Source organism: Nelumbo nucifera, chromosome 2, assembly GCF_055504915.1.
Source record: "Nelumbo nucifera cultivar China Antique chromosome 2, China Antique-T2T, whole genome shotgun sequence".
In the NCBI taxonomy this organism is placed as follows: domain Eukaryota; kingdom Viridiplantae; phylum Streptophyta; class Magnoliopsida; order Proteales; family Nelumbonaceae; genus Nelumbo; species Nelumbo nucifera.
In genome coordinates, this window is record NC_142650.1 from 64,540,531 (window position 1) to 64,560,568 (window position 20,038).

The following is a 20,038-nucleotide window of genomic DNA, read 5'->3' on the forward strand; positions in this document are numbered from 1 at the left end:
CAGGGGTCACGCAAATGATTCTAATAGATCAACCCAATAATTTATTATACAATAAAAACAAGAACAGCCTCGTGTTTGAAAAAAAATTCAAGCTTGCTCAAAGTGGTAATCATGTCCATTAGGTGGGCAATAACATTGCAGCAATATTTTGTCAATCGCAGCAATATTTTGTGTTGGTACCCATGGGAATGGAAATGGAAATGTGTCGTGGAAATATCAGGAAATATTTGGACATTTGAAATCACGATTGTTAAAAGAAGTACAATTGCGCATTTAAGGCTCAAAAAACCATAGCAAATAATTGTATAAATCATATAAGAGAAGATTAAGACACTTACATAGGTACCTTGCTCTCTCTTTTAGCCTTTTAGCCATCTTCTCTTCATTATTTGTGTCATTTACTTGCCATTTTGACCTTTGTCTTTATGCATTTTAATTGGATTGAGAATCCACTTTTTTTATTTATAGTCATTTGCCTTTTTTTATTTTTCTTTTGAAGTATGATAACTTAATATGTGAATCATATCAAAGTAGTAAGCCAATTATCAAATCACTAAATCCCTATTTGTTCTTTTAGAAAAATGATTTTCAGAAAACTATGATATTTTTAATGAAATATCAAAAAGTTTCTAATAATATTATAAAACGTAAAACCTTAAATGTATTAGTCTATCAGTGAAATCTGAAACAATGCCAACATATTGGAAAAAGATCAAAGATATTAGGAATAAAAGATTCTTGGAAAATTTCATATCGCCACCTAGAAAAATGGAGAAACTTCACCAAATCTTGCAGATATTGCAAATCATGATCATATACATCCAAAGTATGCACCAAGCTTTCAACTAATTTATCCCATCCAGATGAGGAACCAAATCAATACATCTAGACATTAAAGCAGTCTCCTAAGATTAATAGATCCATCTCAACCACCCAAATAACACCAAGAATTCAATCAGTCTAGGGTGTCCAAATAATGTACCAAATCAACCCAAAAAATCAAGGCCACCAAAGTGATCTCCTGGAGAAATTGTTTGGTCTCACCCACCCAAGTGAAGTACCAAATTAAATTAAAGATCTGGCTTGCCAAAGTGGAAGACAAAAATAAATCAATAGATTTGAGCCATCTAAATAACCCCACTGGTGTTGTCATACACTGCCAGTCCCAAGCTTGGATAAAGGAGCGCTGTGATTGTGACAGGTTGGCAGACAGCATTTACAACTTTTGCTGAACTCTTAGCAAACCAGGATTTATGTAGCTGATCCCATATGGTTGGAACAAGGCTTAGATGATGATGATGATGATTTGAGTCATCTAAATGGCGTATCAGAGTTTTCCTTTGTAAGAATATATGATGCCTTTCATTAACCAACATCAAACATTACCCAGTCTCCATTTTTTCCTTTAAAAGCATACAAAAGTCATAAGGGAAATTATGTAATTCCATAATTACTTTTAACACAATCACAGAGTTTGAAATTTTACAAAAATACAAGGGGCTAAGTGTCACAAAAAATAAATAAAATAAAATATAGGCAGCTAAGTATCACAACCCCAAAATACAAGGGGATTCCCGATAATTTACCCAAAAATGAAAAGCATAATTGGACCAAAAGCATATCAACACCCTAATCCCAACCCAAAAGACTATAACTTCCAACACCACTTATTTACAGCATATGTTATTACATGCAGCTTAGGGTTGCATTAGAATCATTGTCCTAATAATGACATTCTCAAATTATATATAAATTCAAGGAACACATTTGAGATGAGTGTTCTGTGGACTCTCTTAAATGGACATGTTCATGCCAGACATATATTTAAGTCCAAGACTCCGTAGATTTCTTTTTTTTTTGTGTTGATCAGTAACTCAGAAAAAAGAGTAATTCATTAGATATTAAAAGAGGGCAATACAACAAGGAGTTGTGAAAAAAACAGAAAACCTAAAACAATCAAAAACCACCCAAAAGATTACAATAGTGCCCAATACATAAGCTGTCCCTAAACCCCTTGCTTGGCTAGGCCATCTGCCGAACTATTTGCAGATCTTCTAACCCAATTAATTTGAATAATCATATCTTCCAAGAGCCATTTGAAGCATCTGAAATCATTCCTTAGGTGCCAAATCACCCCTCCCCCCTTTTGCAACCATCCCACAACTACTTTCAAGTCAACTTCATTGATCAATTTCCAATGCCCATTTCATTGCACTTTCAACCCCAAAAACTACTGCTAAGAATTCTGCTATAACTGCATCAACTTGATCAATTGGGCCTGAATACAGTGCATGCATATTACCTTGCTCATCCCTAATTACCCTCAATTCCTGAGAGAGCCGGATGACCCACACTACTGCCATCAAAATTCAACTTCATCTAGCCACTAGTTGGGGGTGACCAATCCACATTGAATTTTTGTCTTCTAGAGGAAGACCCAGCTATTGCTCCCCAAAATCTGAAGAAGCCTTCTACATTAAAGTCCGTTAAGAGTTTCAAGGTCATACCCAAATATGCCACTCTTATGGTTATGAATTGAAAATGGAGCAATGCATGCAATGTTCGCAGGGCTGGTAGGTGAAGGAAACTCAATGAGGGCAGAGTTGATGACTGCACCATGGGATAAAGAAGGCTATGAAAATAGGGGTGGAAATTTTGAAATTGAAGGAGATTCATAAGTGGTAATAAGCTGGCTGTTGAGGAAGGGTAAGACATTCTGGGTCTACAAGAATGAAATAAAGAAATTCAAGTGGTTCACAATGAATATGCAAGTAACTATACAATGGCTGCAGTCTTCAGCAAATACTTTGGCTGATCATCTTGCAAAACAACCGGATAGTAGAAATAACTTTTTTAAAATTTATTAGGAAAAGAGCAAGCAAGATACAAATGCAGGTGACGATCAATCACCTTGAAGAAGCAAAAAATTACAAAACCTTCCCACCCCCCAAATTCCAAAAAACAAGAAGAAACCTTCACAAGAGAGCCTTTCCTTACAAAACAAGAGCGAGAAAAATAAAATGGCCAAAACAACAACCTTCCAACCTGAAAGCCATCCAACAGCCAGCAAAAACCTTAACCTCAAGTTTTAGAACCCCTACCACCCCAACTAAAACCACACCTTAAACAAAAGCCCCCCACCTCACTGCCAAAAGAAAACTGATTAATTTTTCTCACCCTTTCCACCTCCATAAAAACTTTTCTAGAAAAGTCTTCTCCTCCCAAAAAGTGGAAGTCCAGAATTTTGCTAACCTGCACTTCTGTCTCAACAACTTTAACCAGATCCAATATTTTCTTAACTAGCTTCATTTGATCTAAACAGTTGTTCATCCTCTCCCTCGCCTACCTCTGAAATGATGTAATGGGGAAGATTATAAGCTGTATAGCTTCCCTTTGTGATGCACATTCTTACTTTAATTAATTAATATAAGTTTTCAGTTGCTCATCAAAATAAAATTATATCACTACTAATTTTAGCCCATCAAATATCTAATTTGTAGGACTTTCTCCTTTCATCCTACATTATTTTGTCAGAAACAAATATGTCTAAGATGGCAAAGCTAACTACATTTTTTAATTTTCAATACACAACTAAGGAGCTACACAAAAAGGTTATATACAAGTCTGTGCAACTATTGAGAATTGGAAGCAAGAGTGTTTGCAACCCTTGTCGACCCAGTCGGTCAGTCCAACCTATTTTTTAATGGTTCAAGGAAAATAAATTAATTACATTATACTATTGAGAATTGGAAGCAAGAGACAGATTGCCACAACACAAAGAATGACAGAGAGGGAATCTGGAGGGATTCAGCTTTAAAGAATGACAGAGAGATCTAGAAGAATCCATTGATCAAGAGAGAGAATACTGGCAGTAGTGGCAGTGGTGGTAGTGTCCCTCCTCTTCCTCCTTTCTCTCAATTAGCTTCTATAAAGGCTCAGATAAAATGATACAGAGGCTAGACCCCGCATTGGTGGAGCCTTGTTCACTAGGCCGCCCTTTTTTAGTTGAACCAGTGAGCTGTCACCCAGTCAGAAAACCAGATTCACCTCCAGGTCAGGTTTTAAAACATTGATGTATTCAGTCATATCCACACCCAAGACTCATTATGCAACTAAGAAATTTTACACACATACAGTAGTCATTTGAAAACTCCAATGGAAGGAAAATAAAATGATCAGAATAACTACAAATGGTACAATTACTCTTGTCCTCTTTATACACAATTATACATTACAATCCAAAGAAAAATGAATTACACCCCTGCCAATGACAAAAATACTTACCAGCCTAGACACAGCTTTTTTCCCATAGTCATCACCATTCTCATAAACATCCTTGAGAGCAGCAGGAAGGACTTTCCAGAATTCATTCACAAACTCACTTCCTTTTCTTCTACTATTCTGTAGGATATCGTTTGCCAAATACAGAAAAGAAACACGTTGCTCTTTTTGAGCAGACTTGAAAAATTTATCCCATGTCTCAACAACCTGTTTGGCTTTCTTCCGGTGAAAAATACACCAATGTGATAATGCTGGTGTAATGTTAAGAAAAAGGCATACAACAAAATACACCTTGTGGTGCAATGTTAAGAAAAATGAATTCAACAAAACACACCTTGTATCAAAGAGCGATTCAGAAAAAGCAGACATATAATACCTCAAAACTGCTTTATCAAACCCAGGCATTTTGAAAACATGACAATTGTTTAAAGAAAAGTTACTAAAAGGCCACTACCCAATCTTGGTCCCAGCTATCTAGGGGTCTTGGGAGGGGTAGACTGGATATGGTTCTAACCTTTCAACAATAAACAATAAACAACTATACACAAGCAAACAAATAAAAGCAATAGGTAGCAACAGGCAGCCGAGACATATAATGACTGGAAGATAAATAAATCAAGTTTCACATTTAAATATACTAGGATTGTTGGTTGGGTTATTTGGTGAAGGAGTACAAAATAACTACAAAAATTCTACAATAGCAATATGGTTGAGGACCCAAAAGGTGCCATGTATACCTCTTGCAGGATTCCACTTAGAAACTACCAAGATTCCCAGAAAAGGAAACCAACTAAATAGAAATTTCGAACATAGAAACTCTTATAAAAAGTGGTTGCCTAATAGTTTCCTAAATAACATAGAAAGCTGCTAAACTATGCAACTACTAACAGAAACCTTCTAGTCGGCATAAAAGGAAACAATTGTAAAGAAAATGTCAGCTTCCAAAGTTTTCTGTAGCTATTGATTCTTCCTCCTTTCATATGCTTTCGCAATTTTGGAATGCTCAAATTTCTCAGAAACCGTTATTCTGAATCTTCTACCGTTGTGGAAGGTTGAACTACATCACCACCCCAAAAGACTCCTGTACTTACACTACTCTAGCTGCTTTCATAGAAGAACCCCCACACTATCCTACAACTACTCCCAAAACATAATTTAAATCAACTGAAAATAGTGTAAATCCTGATTCTAAACTCAGGAATTCTATCATAAACAGACTGCAATAGCATACAATGTAATCCTCTAAGTATCCATAGCTTGTTTAACCATTAGTACATCGGAGGCTGGATGAAACCAACATCTCATTCAGTAAATCATAATACTAATTATATCCCTTTGGGAAGGCTTCAATTATCCTAGAAGTACAATAACACAATACCTTTCTATCTCGAAACTTGGACCTGTAAGAAATGAAATAAGCCCTTTTGAAGCAAGTAAACTTTTCAATGGAAAACTGAGGAAGAACATAGATGTTATATTGACTCAACAAGAGAAAATAGCCATGAGCATTGCCCTTAACAAGAAAAAAAATACAGATCTTCAGCATTCAATTTTAACCTGCATAAGATGAGAGTAAAAATTCAAAAAACATGTGGACTAAAAATGCATTTTTTTTATCAGTAACGGCAGAATTTATTAAGAATAAGAAACTTTAATTACAAAAGAGGGGGGAGGTAAACTTTCTTAACTCCCCCATTAGAGCAAAACAAAGGATACAAAATTAGAAATGAACTCAAAAGAAAGATCCCCTATTCACCCCTTGCTTGGCTAACCCATCAGCAAGTGAGTTAGCAGTTCTCTTTACCCAACTGTGTTTCACCTCAATGTCCCTAGTCAGCCACTTAAAACTTTTTCTTTTCATACTAAAAATGCAATTATATGTGCAATTTATATGCATCTGGCATAAATAGCTCATTTAAAAGTTTAAAATATTAATAAGATATTATGTAGGGAATGGTAAAATATGAAGTGGCTAGAGGAATAAATGCACATGTAAAACTGCAATGATATGTGCAGTAGTTTTTTTTTTATTTGTGGTTAACCAGTAACTTCCATTTCCTCAGTTCCACTACCAGCATATTAAATTTTAGAGAATGATTTCTTCAACAATATCTAACTACATCAGAGTTGGAATTTTACTCTAATTAAAGAGAACATCCACAAATGGAACTAACAACTCTCGTAAAGTCCACTGTGGCTCTAAATAAAATAAAAAATCTTGCTATGAATAAAGGATACTTTCAATGCTTTGTTGTGAATTGTTGAGTTTAGAAAGCTTCTCAGCCAATATCTGTCCATCAAATGCGTCATTCATCCTGCCTTGCAAAAAGTCTTCATGCAAAGCAATGGCTGTTGCAACATTGTTAATTGGAAACACATTAGTGTCCAGGATCTATAGAAACAATTCTGAAATTAAATGGAAAACCATAGACATCAAAATTTTGTATTCAAACCATCAAACACAATGTAACTACTGATATACAAAAAAACATAGTCCAAGACCTGAAGAACACAATCTCTTGTTCAAATGGTAAAAACAGTATAAAAATATGATATCCATAGATCAAAGGTGGGGAAGGAGGAACTCTCAAACTCCCCTATGAGAAAATTGATGGCTGCAAAGATAACTTGGTAAGGAAAAGATTCCCAAGGAGTAAATATGGTGTGAATTTAAGGTGCAAGATCCCATCATAAAGGGTGTTAAAGTAGTTTTATTGTTTTTCCTATTGTTTCTACTATTGCTTGTCAACTGTTAGTGTCAACAGTTGACCAGTATTGTTAACAATCAACCAGTTGTAACTTTTTACAGTAATGAATAGAAGTATATAAAGGGTCGGCTGTCAAGAGAGATAGATCATTCTCTTGACTTCTCCTCCCTTTCTTCCTATCTCTTCTCTCCTTTTCTCCCAATTCCTTTCCTTACATGTTGAACATGGTATCAGAACCAATTGCTCATTAAAACAGTTGACTGCTACTGTTAACAGTCAACTGCTACTGCTAACAGTCGACTGCTATTAACACCCTTCACTGTGAGCTAGAAAGTAGAAAACGTCCTCTACTATTTATAGGTGGAAGAAGGAGCCAAGAAGGACTGATTGCCCCACTGGAAAAGAGGGCTTTGAAGATGTCATAGGTGCAGCTGTGTTTAGTCTTCAATGTGGTGGAGTGAGTAGTAGATTGTGGTGTGTTGGTGGACTATTGGTAAGTGTGTGAAGCTCCCTTTGTGTTCAAGAAAAGAGTAGTGATCCTTTTTTTCACTTTCCCATGGCCTCATCAAGTGACAATCCTAAACCAGCAGTGGGGGTGCAATCAAACCTAATGAATTCACAGTTGACCACAGTAAAACTCAATGGTACCAACTATAGACCATGGGCTAAGTCAGTTGAGGTATCTCTTATTGGAAGAGGTAAGTTGAAGTACATTAAGGAGAGTCCGTTGAAGAATGGACCAGAAGGATATAATGAATGGCTACAAGAGAATGACCAACCCTAAATCATGACTTATGGAATGGAATAACATGGAGAACCACATCAGCATGAATCTTATGTTCCTTGATACAGCTAAGGAGATTTGGGACCATGCTAAGCAATTATACTCTAGGCAAGATAATGTCACAAGAATATATCAGCCATACCAGGATTATTTTTCTCTCCAACAAGGGGATAAAAGTGTTGAGTATTATGCTTCATTGAAGAACTTGAGATATGAGCTTAATGTCTATCAGCCCCTGTCCATTGACTTGAAGGTGCAACAAGAACAGAGGGAGCACCTTGATGTAGCAAGATTTCTATCAGGTTTGAGGTCTACGTTTGAACCAGTGAGGGCTCAAATTTTGGGCAATAGTGACCTCCCCTCCTTATCTTAGGTTTTCTCCTATATAAGGAGAGCTTCAACTTCTCATGGCAACCATGTTCCTACCTACCTCAGAGGGTAAAATTAATAAACAAAGCACTTCTAGAGAAATGGCTGTGGAGGCTTGGGCAAGGGAGAGAGAGGGAGGCTCTATGGACGAGGGTGGTGGGTGGGACATATGGTGTGATAAGATTCAGGTGGGAATCAAGGGAAGTAAGAAGTTCCTATGGGGTGAGTGTTAGGAAAGGAATCATGAACTTCAATCAAGAATTCAGAAATTTAGTCAAGTTCAAAGTGGTGGAAGGCTCTAGAGTGAGGTTTTGGAAAGATGAGTGGCTTGAGATAGGGAAGTTAAGTGAGGTGTGCCCAAGATTATACAAGTTAACAGAACAAGTTTCAATAGCCCAATGCTTTGAGTGGAGGGGAGCAACTGATCTGGAATCCAAAATTCAGAAGGCCTCTATTAGACCAAGAAGCGGAAGAGTGTATTATGCTTCTGGAAAAAATAGAAGGAACCAGCATTTCTAGATATACAAAAGATAGTCTCTGATAGAAAGAATGTAAGGAAGGCATATTCACAGTTAAGTCAATATACAAAGCACTAGTAAGAGAAGAAATGAGTGCAGACCAGATAAAAGGAGTATGGGGTAACCCAGTTCCCCAAGGGTTGAAGCTTTCGCCTGGCTGGTGGCACATGACAGCATTCTCACCTCTGATCACCTGAAATCTAGGGGATTTCATCTGACCAGCTGGTAGTATTTATGTAATCAGGAGGAAGAAACAGTCCTCCATTTGTTCTTCTCATGCAGCATAGCAAGCTTCATTTGGAAGTTCTTTTCCTACCTATTTGGGATGAGCGCCTTCCAACCAATAAATCCAGTAGAGATTTTCTCATTGTGGCCAAAGCTCAGAGGCAGTAAGAAAGCCAGGATTATTTGGAGTTGTGTCCCATTGGCAGTATGTTGGTCTATTTGGAGGGAGAGAAACAGAAGAGTTTTTGAGAACAGGTCAAAAAGTATAGAATACATGGTAGCTGCAGTAAGCAATCTGATCTCAGAATGGGTCCTCAGTCTCCAAAGCTGATTTGCTGGAGAACTTTTGGAATACCCTTGACTTACAGCCTTGTAATGAAGAATCCTTTTCAATTTGAAGTCTTGAGAATGTATCTGGTGTGTCATCTAGACAACCAATGGTGTTAGGATGTAACCCTTTTTCTGTTTTAATGAAATTTCTTATTGATTCTTCGAAAAAAAAAAAAAACGTTCCTACCTCAGAGAGATCAATCTTAGTAATTTCCAGAGGTTTTGCAGGCTGAGGAATTAGGGGGCTAGGGGCCAAAATAGAGGTGCTACAAGAGGTACTGATCATGGGCCTAGAGGTAGTCGTAGTGGGGAAAGAGAAGTAGGAGGTATAAGGGGTGGTGGGCATGGATCTGTTCGTGAATGCTCACATTGTGGTAAAGAAGGTTACACAATTAACTTCTGCTATGACTTATATGGCCCAATATCCACTTGTGCTAGAGGTGGGGTGGTGCTAGAGGTGGTGGTGGACGTGGATCTGTTCGTGAATGCTCAAATGTCTGCTCTCAGTATTGACAAGGACAAACAGACAACCTCCACCACACGAGAAGAATATGAGAGGCTTTGCCAATCTACTTCTGGTACCACCACTGCCACCCTTGCAAAATTAGATACAGCTTGCCTTGCCTCCAATTCAGACCATATGACTGGCTCCTCAGACTTGTTTGTGCCTATGTCTCCACCCTCCACATCCCAGACCGTTACTTTTGGCTAACGGCTCTTCTTCCTCCATTACTGGTAATGGTAATGTGTCTCTTGGTTCTGACCTTAGTTTACACTTTGTCTTCTATATACCTAAGTTTCTCTTTGGTCTCTTATCTAATAGTAAACTTACACAAGCTCTTCATTGCTCAGTTACTTTCTACCCCTCTTATTGTGTGTTTCAGGATCTCAAGACAAGGAAAATGATTGGTGGCAGCCGTGAAGTGGGAGGACTATTTGGAAGATCACGGTCCATAAAAGGCTCTCCATACTTCCCTTACCTTACATCAGTGGTACTATCGTCTTGACCATCCTTCTTTGCCTGTTTTTAAGTTGTTGGTTTCTACCTTAGAGTTTGTGACAGTTGGAGCAGGAATCATGTCAACTCACTAAACATCATTGAGCATCTTTCTTTCGTAGAGAAGACGAAGAGAGTCTCAAGTCCTTTTGCTTCAGTTCATTCAAATGTTTGAGGTTCAAGTTGTGTGTCTTCTTATAATGGGTTCAAATATTTTGTAACCTTTATTGATGATTATTCTAGAATGACAAGGATTTAATTAATGAAAGAATGTTCAGAATTGTTCTCTATATTTCTATATTTGATGTTGAGATAAGAAATCAATTTGGTGTATGCATCAAGGAGTTTCAATCAAATAGTGCAATAGAATATTTTCATAATCAATTTCAGTCTTACTTTGATTCTCCTAGTATTATACATCAGTCCTCTTGCTCACACACACCACAGTAGAATGGGGTAATAGAGAGGAAGAATCGTCATGTGATTGAAACTGTTCGTGCCTTTTTCTTTGATAAATGAGGAAATTTTATTAGAGAATATGGATAATAGCAGATAACAATTACAACAGACCCATGGAGAGATTACAAATCTGCCCAAAACAACTGTTCCCTAGTTGCCCTTGCTTGGCTAAACAACCAGCCATAGCATTAGCCTGTCTAAGAGACCACACTCCCTGGTTTCCAGCTTGGATCCACCCTATTACCCATGGAGAGATTACAAATCTGCCCAAAACAACTGTTCCCTAGTTGCCCTTGCTTGGCTAAACAACCAGCCATAGCATTAGCCTGCCTAAGAGACCACACTCCCTAGTTTCCAGCTTGGATCCACCCTATTACCAGCTTGGAATCTCCTTCCACTTCAAATTGCTGCATTCCCCATTGTTTCACCAATTCCAAACCTTGAAGTAAGGCCATTACTTCTGCCCTTCATGAATCTCCCACCCCAATTGGGCCCGAGTAAAGGGCCAAAACTTTTCCTTCCTCTTTTCTATACACACCCCCAACTCCCAACTGACCTAGATTACCCAAGGAGCTTCCATCAAAGTTTAGCTTCACCCTAAACTGAGGCGGTGGTACCCAACATTCTTGTACCACAAGGGAGGAAGGCGAGGATACAGCTATAGAACTCCGATTTCTAATTAAATCAGCTGAGGATAAGTCCTTGAAGAGATGATGTACTTTCAGCCAGTGCATAACCTTGATGGTGACAACCTCCACAAGTGCTTCCTTGGATTTTTCTTGCCCTAGGAAGATCCTATTGTTTCTCTCTTCCCAAATAGACCATAGGATGGTTGCTCTTGTTATTCTCCACACCTGCCCCTTTTCCTTGGTTGTCGAAAGCAGCTAGAGTCAAAAAGGTTCAGCACACCCGGGGGGGTTCCATCTGTAACCAAACAAAGGAGAACCAATCCCACAAATAATAAGCAAAAGGACAAGAAATCAAAAGATGAGTCGTTGTCTCACCATTTCTTAAGCAAAGGTAATAGATATGTGGGGAAATGCTCCAATCTGGCCTTTTTCTTTAGTACATCAATAGTATTGATCTTTTGAAGAGCCACTTCCCAGCAAAAAGCCCTAACCTTTGGCGGCACAGGAGAATACCATAATTCTTTAAAAGGAAAAAGACATACACAAAAGAAGACCGAACTAAGGCGTTGAAAAAAGATGAACAAGAGAAAGTCCCTGAAGAGGACTCTTTCCCAATTCTACTATCTGGGCAAGAAAGATCTAGGAAAACTAAATTCAACATAGTGAACAATCTCCTCTTCCCCTTTAGTTTAACTCTAGTGATATTTTTATTCCTTTGCCCACTGTTGAGGAGACGCTTTGAGCATCAATTTACAAAGTGTAATCTCGATGTGATCGCCATTTAGAGCTTCCATCAACAATGATTTCGACTCGGGCTATTAACCATCCACCTAAGTCTTCACTGCCAACAAATCCACCACTGTCAGATATTGATCTCCCTATTGCTCTTGGTAAGGGTAAGTGTGCTTGCGCAAATCATCCCCTTTCTCGTATCTCCTTCACATCAGCGATTTGTTTCCCTTTTATCCTTTTGTGTCCTTGTCATGTTTTGTCTAGATGATCATCTTGGTAAGGATACCTCCTCTGAGAAGATCATCTTAGCAACTTATGTTGATAAACATTGTTCTTAATAGAAGTGATGCACATGGCATCAATGAACTGAAGCAATTCCTGCAACAACAATTTCAAACCAAAGTCCTAGGGCCATTGAAGTATTTCTTGGGCATAGAGGTTGCCCGATCAAAGTGGGGAGATGTAAAATTGTCCTTCAAATTTGATAATTAAACCTAATAACAGCAATAAAAAGAAAAAGAAAAAGAGGTGATTACAACAGAAGGAAGAAGAAGAAGAGAAAGGAGAAAAGTGTTTGATGGTTTCCTCCTCTCTTGGAATATTTTGATCCGAGTGTTAAGTGGGTAAGAATGAGTTCATGAAACTTTTGCACAACAGTTGATACTACATCCCGGGATCTCATGAGGTAAATCCAAGTATAACGAGAGGAATCATCAATAAAGAGGATAAAATACTTGCAACCCCCCATAGTAGGTAAATGATATTGGCCCCCCACACATCAGAGTGCACAGTATGGAAAGCAAAAATAGATATTTTATTACTCATTGGATAAGACTGTCTACATTTCGCAAGTTCACAGGACTCACAATGAAGACTCGAAATAGATATTCCCTTAAACATGTCGGGAAACAAATGACTCAAAGTAGAAAAATATAAATGACCAAAACGTAAATGACATAACATGACTCGATCAATAGACTGACAAAACAAACTCCAAAGCAACTCCATTAGGTGGTCCAAGACTTATATCAGGTGTGTCCCGCAAGTATATTCCATTCACCTCATGGCCCTCCCAACCATCCTCTAAGATTTCATGTCCTGAAAAACATAATGAGTAGGAAAAAAGGTTATGCTTCAATTCATGGATTTAGTCAAGCTACTGATAGATAACAGGTTGATATTAAGCTTGGGGACATGGAGAACAAAGGATAAAACAAGAGTGTCAGAGGCTTTGATATCTCCTTTGCCAAAGATGGGAGCAATAGACCCACAATTAGGGATATCTTCTCTCTACCAGAGAGGAGTTGATATGAACAAAAGATGTTAGGTATACTAGGCATATGGTCTGATGCACCATAATCAATAACCCAAGTGATTTTATGATTACCTAAAACAATAGCATGATTTGCAGAAGCACGAGTACCTGAGTGAGCAAATGCGGATGACAAGGTGTTGCCTGAAAGGTTGGATGCTGCAACAATGGTCTCCAAGTGATTAAGTAACCTCCCATACCTTTCAAACTCTGCCTTTACTGCTGTCAACTGCCCCATAGCCGATTTTTCTTCACTTTCTCTATTTCCACCTTCAAGCATTGTTGCAACATTTGCATTTTTAGGCTTCCCTATTTGACCACTCTTCTTGAAATTGTTGTTACTGTTGTTCTAAAACTTGTCCAGGAGAAGTTCTGGATGGAGTTTCCAACAAGTGTCCTTAGTATGCTTCGGTTTCTTGCAATATTCACATATTACTTCCATCTTATCAGTCGGCCTTTTCGACTTTATCCCAACATTTGCAAAGGGTTCTGAAGGCGGTCCCTATAACTGTACTTGTTGCCTACTCTCTTCACTGCTCACCATAGAATATGCTTGAGAAAGGGTGACTTCATCCATGGCCACAATATTCTACCTAGTAATGTCGAACTCAAGGTTGAGTGCTATAAGAAACTCAAACACCCTATTTCGTTCTACCAATTTTCTAAATGTCTCTACACCCTTCGTGCTCTCCCATAACTGTCTCCATAACATCAATCTCCTACCACAATGATTTCAACATGAAGTAAACTGCTACACTCTTCTCCCCTGTCTCAGATTGTTCACATCACTCTTCAACTTATAGGCTCTCGCAACATTCAACTTTTTGTGCATATGTTTCAGTGACAATGTCTCAAATCTCCTTGGCAGAAGTCATCCAGAGGTAATGTTGGCTTATGTGGGGCTGCATAGAGTTGACTAACCACCCAATCACTAGGTAGTTCTCCTGCATCCATTTCTCATACGTAGGGTCCACCCATGCAAGTTTCTCCTTACTGCCTGTGAGATACTCCAGTTTACCTCTACTACAAACATAAATCCGATATTGTGCCTAGGCTAGATAATTGGTTCCATCTAGTTTAATTGTAGTCACTCCACTCAAAAAGGAATCTATCAGTCCAACCCCGAATACCGGAATCTGCTTCGTTTCACTTCCAGATTGCTTCATTAATCAAACGAAAATTGAAAAACTGGTTTTTCACTCTTTATGGACCTAACTAAAGTCAGCTCAAAACCAAAAAGTTCAAAAACTAAGGTTTCATTGCACCCGACTCAATGGATGAAAGAGAGAAAAGGAGGTCGCTCCTACCAGAGCTTCCCAACCTTCTTCAAACCTCAACCGCCCCCTTCTAGGGATTAAAAGAGACCTCCCAAGCCCTAAGTGACATACCCAATCCTTCTCCTTATCCTGTAACTTGAAATCCCTCTAGTCGGCTAGGGTTTTGGACAGAAAAATAACAGCTCCACTTCTTGACACTATTCGGCCAGACTTTAACTCTCCAAACCCTCTACCAACTAGGCAAAACACTCTTCTAATTGAAGGGTGTATGGGAAAAGAAAAGAAAAAAAAAAAAAAAGGAAGAGGGAAAAAACTGCTCTAATACCAAGATGTAAAACGGTCCTTCAAATCTGATAATTTAACCTGATTATAGCAATAAAAAGAGGTGATTACAGTAGAAGGAAAAATAAGATGGAGAAGAACAAGATAAAGGAGAATTGGGGAAGAGAGTTTGATGGTTTCCTCCTCTCTCTCTCTTTCTTAATCTTTAATTAAACTCACTTAACTATGACTAATTACACCTCTGCCCTTAAGTGGGTGGCCAGCACTTAAATAACTTAAAAGAAACACAAAACAAGTTAACAGGCCCATTAACACATAAAATGTAAACATGATGCTACTTTAAACATAAACAAGTACTATGGCCCATTTGGCCCAGTCTCTCTACATGGGGAATCTCCCTCTCAGAAAATATGTTCTAGATATGATAAAGGAAGCCAGGTTGTTGGGATTCAAACTAGTGGAAAGTCCTATGGATCCCAACATGAAGATGATTGATAGTCAGGGGAAGCCATTAGATGATCCAGCAAAGTATAGGAGACTTGTAGCCTTGTAGGTAAGCTAATCTACCTTACTATCACTAGACACGACATCACATTCAATGTTGCAATTCTCAGTCAAATCATGCAAAATCCCACAACTACTCATTGGGATGGTGTTGTAAGAGTGAGATATTTAAAGGGTGCTCCGGGTCATAAGTTATTGTATAAGAAAGGGGGAGACTTATCTCTAGAGGGATATTCAGATGCTAATTGGGTAGTGAGTATAGGGCAATGGCTCATGCTACCTATGAATTGATCCGGTTAAAGCATTTCCTTTTTTTTATCAATAACTCAACATTTTATTAATTAAGAAAGATGGTACAATACATTAAATGCAAATAGGTTGTGAGAGATAAAACCTCTTATCTCTCCCCAAATATAGCCAGATCCCTTACAATTGTGCCAAGAATAATGAGTCTCTCTCCACCCCTTGTTTGGCTAAGGCATCTACTACAAAATTAGCAGATCTCTTAACCCACCCAGCAATTATTTCCAAATCTCTGGTTAGTCGCCCGATCTTCTTCCTTTCATTGTTAAAAAGCCACAATTCAAACCCCCATCTTGTAACCTACTAATCACCAGTTTAGAGTCTCCTTCAACAAATAGCTTTTGAATGTTCATTAGCTTTGCCCTTTGAATGCCTTCCACTACTACTAACACTTCTGCTCTCAAGGAGTCTCCTTCTCCAACTGGCCCTGAGAACAAAGCAATGAATTTACCCTCCTCGTCTCTAAAAATACCTCCAATACCTTAAGGTCCAGGATTCCCCAAGCTGCTACCATCAAAATTTAGCTGAATAAACCTCTATTCAGTGGCAACCAAGTGTGTTTGATAATTATCTTATGGACTGTAGAATTTGCTACTTCCTTCCAACTTCTTGTTAGATCATTTGTTGACACATGAGAGAAGGTTGCCAAGGATTTCAGCCAATGCACCACTTTAATCTTGGTTGTTTCAAAGATATCACTTTTATCCCTTTCTTTCTCTGAGAAGATTCTTGCATTTATTTCTTCCCAAACAGTCTAGATAACAGCAGCTCTAATGCAACTCCACATTAACCTCCCTCTCTTTGTTGGTCATCCAAAGGTATTTGTGTCAAATAAGCTTTGAACATCCACCGGAGGATTCCACCTGCACCCAAAAAGAGAAAGGCACCAATCCCAAATAGAAGTAGTGAAGGAACAAGAGTTAAAAAGGTGAAAGAAACTCTCACCATCAGCCTTACATAATACACACCAATGAGGGAATAAACACCAATTTGGCCGCTTTCTTTCATCTTTCCATGGGCAACTTCCCAACAAAAGGCAACAATCGTAGGTGAAATAGCTTAGCAACACACATCTTTCGCTGGAAAAGGAAGCAGACCACTATAGGATGTTTGTAGCAAAGTTTTAAAGAAAGATGCACATGAAAAGGACCCCAATGGGGTACAAGGCCAAACTCAGCTATCAGGCCTTGAAGGTTAAATGAAAACTCCTTCCAACAACTGTAAGAAGCTAAGAAGACACTGAAGTTCTAAGTCTCAAATACCCCTCCAGAAACCCAAGTCCCAAATCCCAATTAACCCCATTAAGTGAAGGTGCAGATTGGACAAGAAACTTAGAGACGGACTCATTTTTAAAGCTTGAGAGGGCAAAGAAAGAGGGAAATTAGTCCTTCAAAGGGGAGTCTCCCAGCCAAATGTGTTCCCAAAATTTAACATTGTTACCGCTACAAAGGTCGTATCTAATGGTAGGAAGGAACAAAGGTAAAATTGCATTAATGGCCTTCCCAAACCCCCTACATTCTTATCCCTGCACACTATTTCCCAATTTATCCTATGTTCTCTCTTTTCCTCCCCTGCATTCCAATTAGCAAACTCATCCAACTATTTTGTGACAACCAAGTCGCTACACATATTGCTTCAAATCCAATGTTTCATGAAAAAGAACAAAACATATCAAAGTTGACTGCCATTTTGCGAGAGAAGAAGTAACAAGTGGGGATATTGTCACACCATATATCAAATCAGAAGACCAAGTAGCTAATATCTTCACCAAAAGCCTAGGTCAGTCAAGGATGGACTCTTTTTGTAACAAGCTAGAACCATATGATATATATGCTCCAACTTGAGGGGGAGACCAACTGGAAGAGCAACTACCTAGTAGTTAATATCTTCACTAAAAGACCAACTAGATTTTCTTGGTCACTACTTGGTTGATAGATTCTTAGGTATTGCTCCAGGCAAATAATGGGTTCCTTATTGGACTTCACATGTGCAAAGGCTAGGCTATCAAGCTAGTTTTAAGTCATTTAGCCCCTATTTGCCTCAACAATTATGCCTTTATGCCTTTACCTTAAGCCTATATATGCAACAATAGAACCAACCATGCCTTATTGGTTTATTTGAAAAGATTTTCTTTCTAAAAATATGAAATAGTTCCACAAATAAGTCTTTTTCATGAGGTACAACTAGCAATTCCTATTTATCAATTACAGAATTGGCCATTGATCAATTCCCCCTTTATTTAGGGGTATTTAATACACCTATCACTCGAAGCTTCATGTTACTCCTCCCAAGAAACATGTCAAAGGCAAGGTATCCCACTCGAATACCCAGAAGTACAAAGAGCCAAGCATGGTCTCTAAATCTACAATAAAAGCATACAATATAACAATCATCCCAAAGAGTACTACCCCAATGATTTTGAACGTGGTTGCATTTGAATTCCAAAAACACATTCCAACCCTCTACCAACTTCATCTAACACCGCATATCTCACCATGAGACAGAGACCCGCCATATATGAGATGTGTGGTATAAGGTCACGTTGGTAGAGGGTTGGAACATGTTTTGTTGGCAGGTGATCCGGACTCCCAAAAACCACCCCCACTTAGGAGATCCTCTTTGTAGGTGTTTGGCATCGGTGCTGGGAACATCGCACCGTTTTCTGAGAAAAACGGTGCTGGGCATGTGGAGATGTAAGAGAAAACGGTGCTTACTTTTTGTTTGGAACCAGTGCTGCCACATAGAATATTTTCTGAGAAAACAGAACTGGTTTTGTTTGGTACCAGTGCTGGCTGCAACGTTTTCAACATGGTCTATATTATCCAACATCCAAGATGATGCCATATTGATGCCACATCATTGCACCGCTGGCAGCAACGCACCATTTTCTCATAAAACATTGAATTTGGTGTTGCTCCAAACCACACTTTCCCGATTTCCAAGGCATGGTTTGGAGCAATGTTTTTTCTAGAAAAACGATACCAAACAAGAGGATGTCGTTTGAAGCATTGCTTTCTCTGATGTGGCGCCTACATGGCACCATTTTCTCAGAAAATGGCATCAATGCCAAACACTATCTTTATTAATAACCTCTCAATTCAAGCAAGCACCACCACCACCACCGCCACAGCCAACTGGTTTTGAAATGATCTATTGTACATTCTCTCCAAATACCCGAGCAGGTAGCAAGAGGGACCATTTTCCATAAAAATTTATCTCACTTGATGAAGGCCTTCAACTTCCAAGAAGAAAATAATCCTTGAATATCAGCAAAGAAAGCCCTTCAATGATCATCCCTTTGGATCTAAGGACATCAATGAGAAGCAGCAATGAGTGAGCAAATGCTGAATGGACTCCTCTGCATCTCAACACAGATAGCATCTACTTATAATGATCATCCCTTTGGATCTAAGGACATCAATCATCAATAATTTACCTTTGATTGCCAACCAAAGAAAGAAGATAACCTTTAACAGAGTAAGCTTAACTCACACTAGAAATTATTCAAGAAAATGCAAAATAAAAGAAGAAAGGAAGAAAAACTAAGACTAGAATTGAAGAGGAAGAAAAGAGAAGAAAGATATTGCACAATCAGATTGCGAGGCTCTAAAACTCCCCCATTGTCATTTATATTAAGAGAGCAATAAAAAGGTAAATTACACCTATGCCCTTAAGGAGGAGGCAACTAATAATATGATATTGACCCATGCACCCCATAACACATTAGCCCATAAATAACAAAAAATAAATAAAGAATAAAAGAAGCCTAGCCCATCATCACTCTCCCTCAAATTGGGAATAGAATCAATAGATGTCAAGTATTCCCTACTTACAATGCAGTCTACAACTTCAACCAAGGAACCCACCTTGGTAAATATACTAATTGCTGATCAGTTTGCAAATAGAGTAGGCAAACATCTCCTAACAACACCTCACTAACAAAATGATAACCCACCTCAATATGCTTGGTGTGGTCATGCTAAACCGTATATCAAGGGTGATGTTAATAGCTGCCTTGTTACAATATAGTATTAATGACATCTCCCACTAATTTCCCAACTCTCCAAGTAAGGGCCTTAGACAAAGAGACTCTGAGAGCCCACATGTCATGGACTTGCATTCTGCCTCTGCACTTGAACAAGCAACAACCGACTGCGCAACTGCTTCTTGCTTTTCCAAGACATCATATTCCCTCCTACAAATGCACAAAAATCCAACGTAAATCTCCTATCATCAAGAAATCCTGTCTAGTTTGCATTACTAAGCACTTCTATCTTCAATTAATCATGCTTAGAGAGCATAGTTGTCAAGGCGACACCTAGGTGACT

At 38.5% G+C, this 20,038-nt stretch overlaps 1 protein-coding gene and 1 long non-coding RNA gene across 5 annotated transcripts in view; both read right to left on the minus strand.

The window, feature by feature from the left end:
- Nucleotides 1-20,038, minus strand: part of LOC104607642 (uncharacterized) — a 62,432-nt gene that overhangs the window by 40,529 nt on the left and 1,865 nt on the right. Inside the window, exons 2-4 of one of the 4 annotated variants that reach the window (XM_010273319.3) lie at nucleotides 19,666-19,905; nucleotides 6,520-6,630; nucleotides 4,285-4,532 (exon numbers count right to left, since the gene is read on the minus strand). In XM_010273319.3, coding sequence (XP_010271621.1) covers nucleotides 4,285-4,532; nucleotides 6,520-6,595 — 324 coding nt within the window. In that variant the 5' untranslated portion in view covers nucleotides 6,596-6,630; nucleotides 19,666-19,905. Of the gene's footprint in view, nucleotides 1-4,284; nucleotides 4,573-6,519; nucleotides 6,631-19,665; nucleotides 19,906-20,038 lie in introns of those variants that run through there. The other 3 variants (XM_088899242.1, XM_010273318.3, XM_088899241.1) reach the window with 3 other exon arrangements.
- On the minus strand, nucleotides 12,885-13,772 carry LOC148802283 (uncharacterized). Its single transcript, XR_016083045.1, has 2 exons — nucleotides 13,456-13,772; nucleotides 12,885-13,130 (listed from the first exon to the last, which is right to left on the minus strand). It is a non-coding gene; the product is annotated as an uncharacterized LOC148802283 (long non-coding RNA).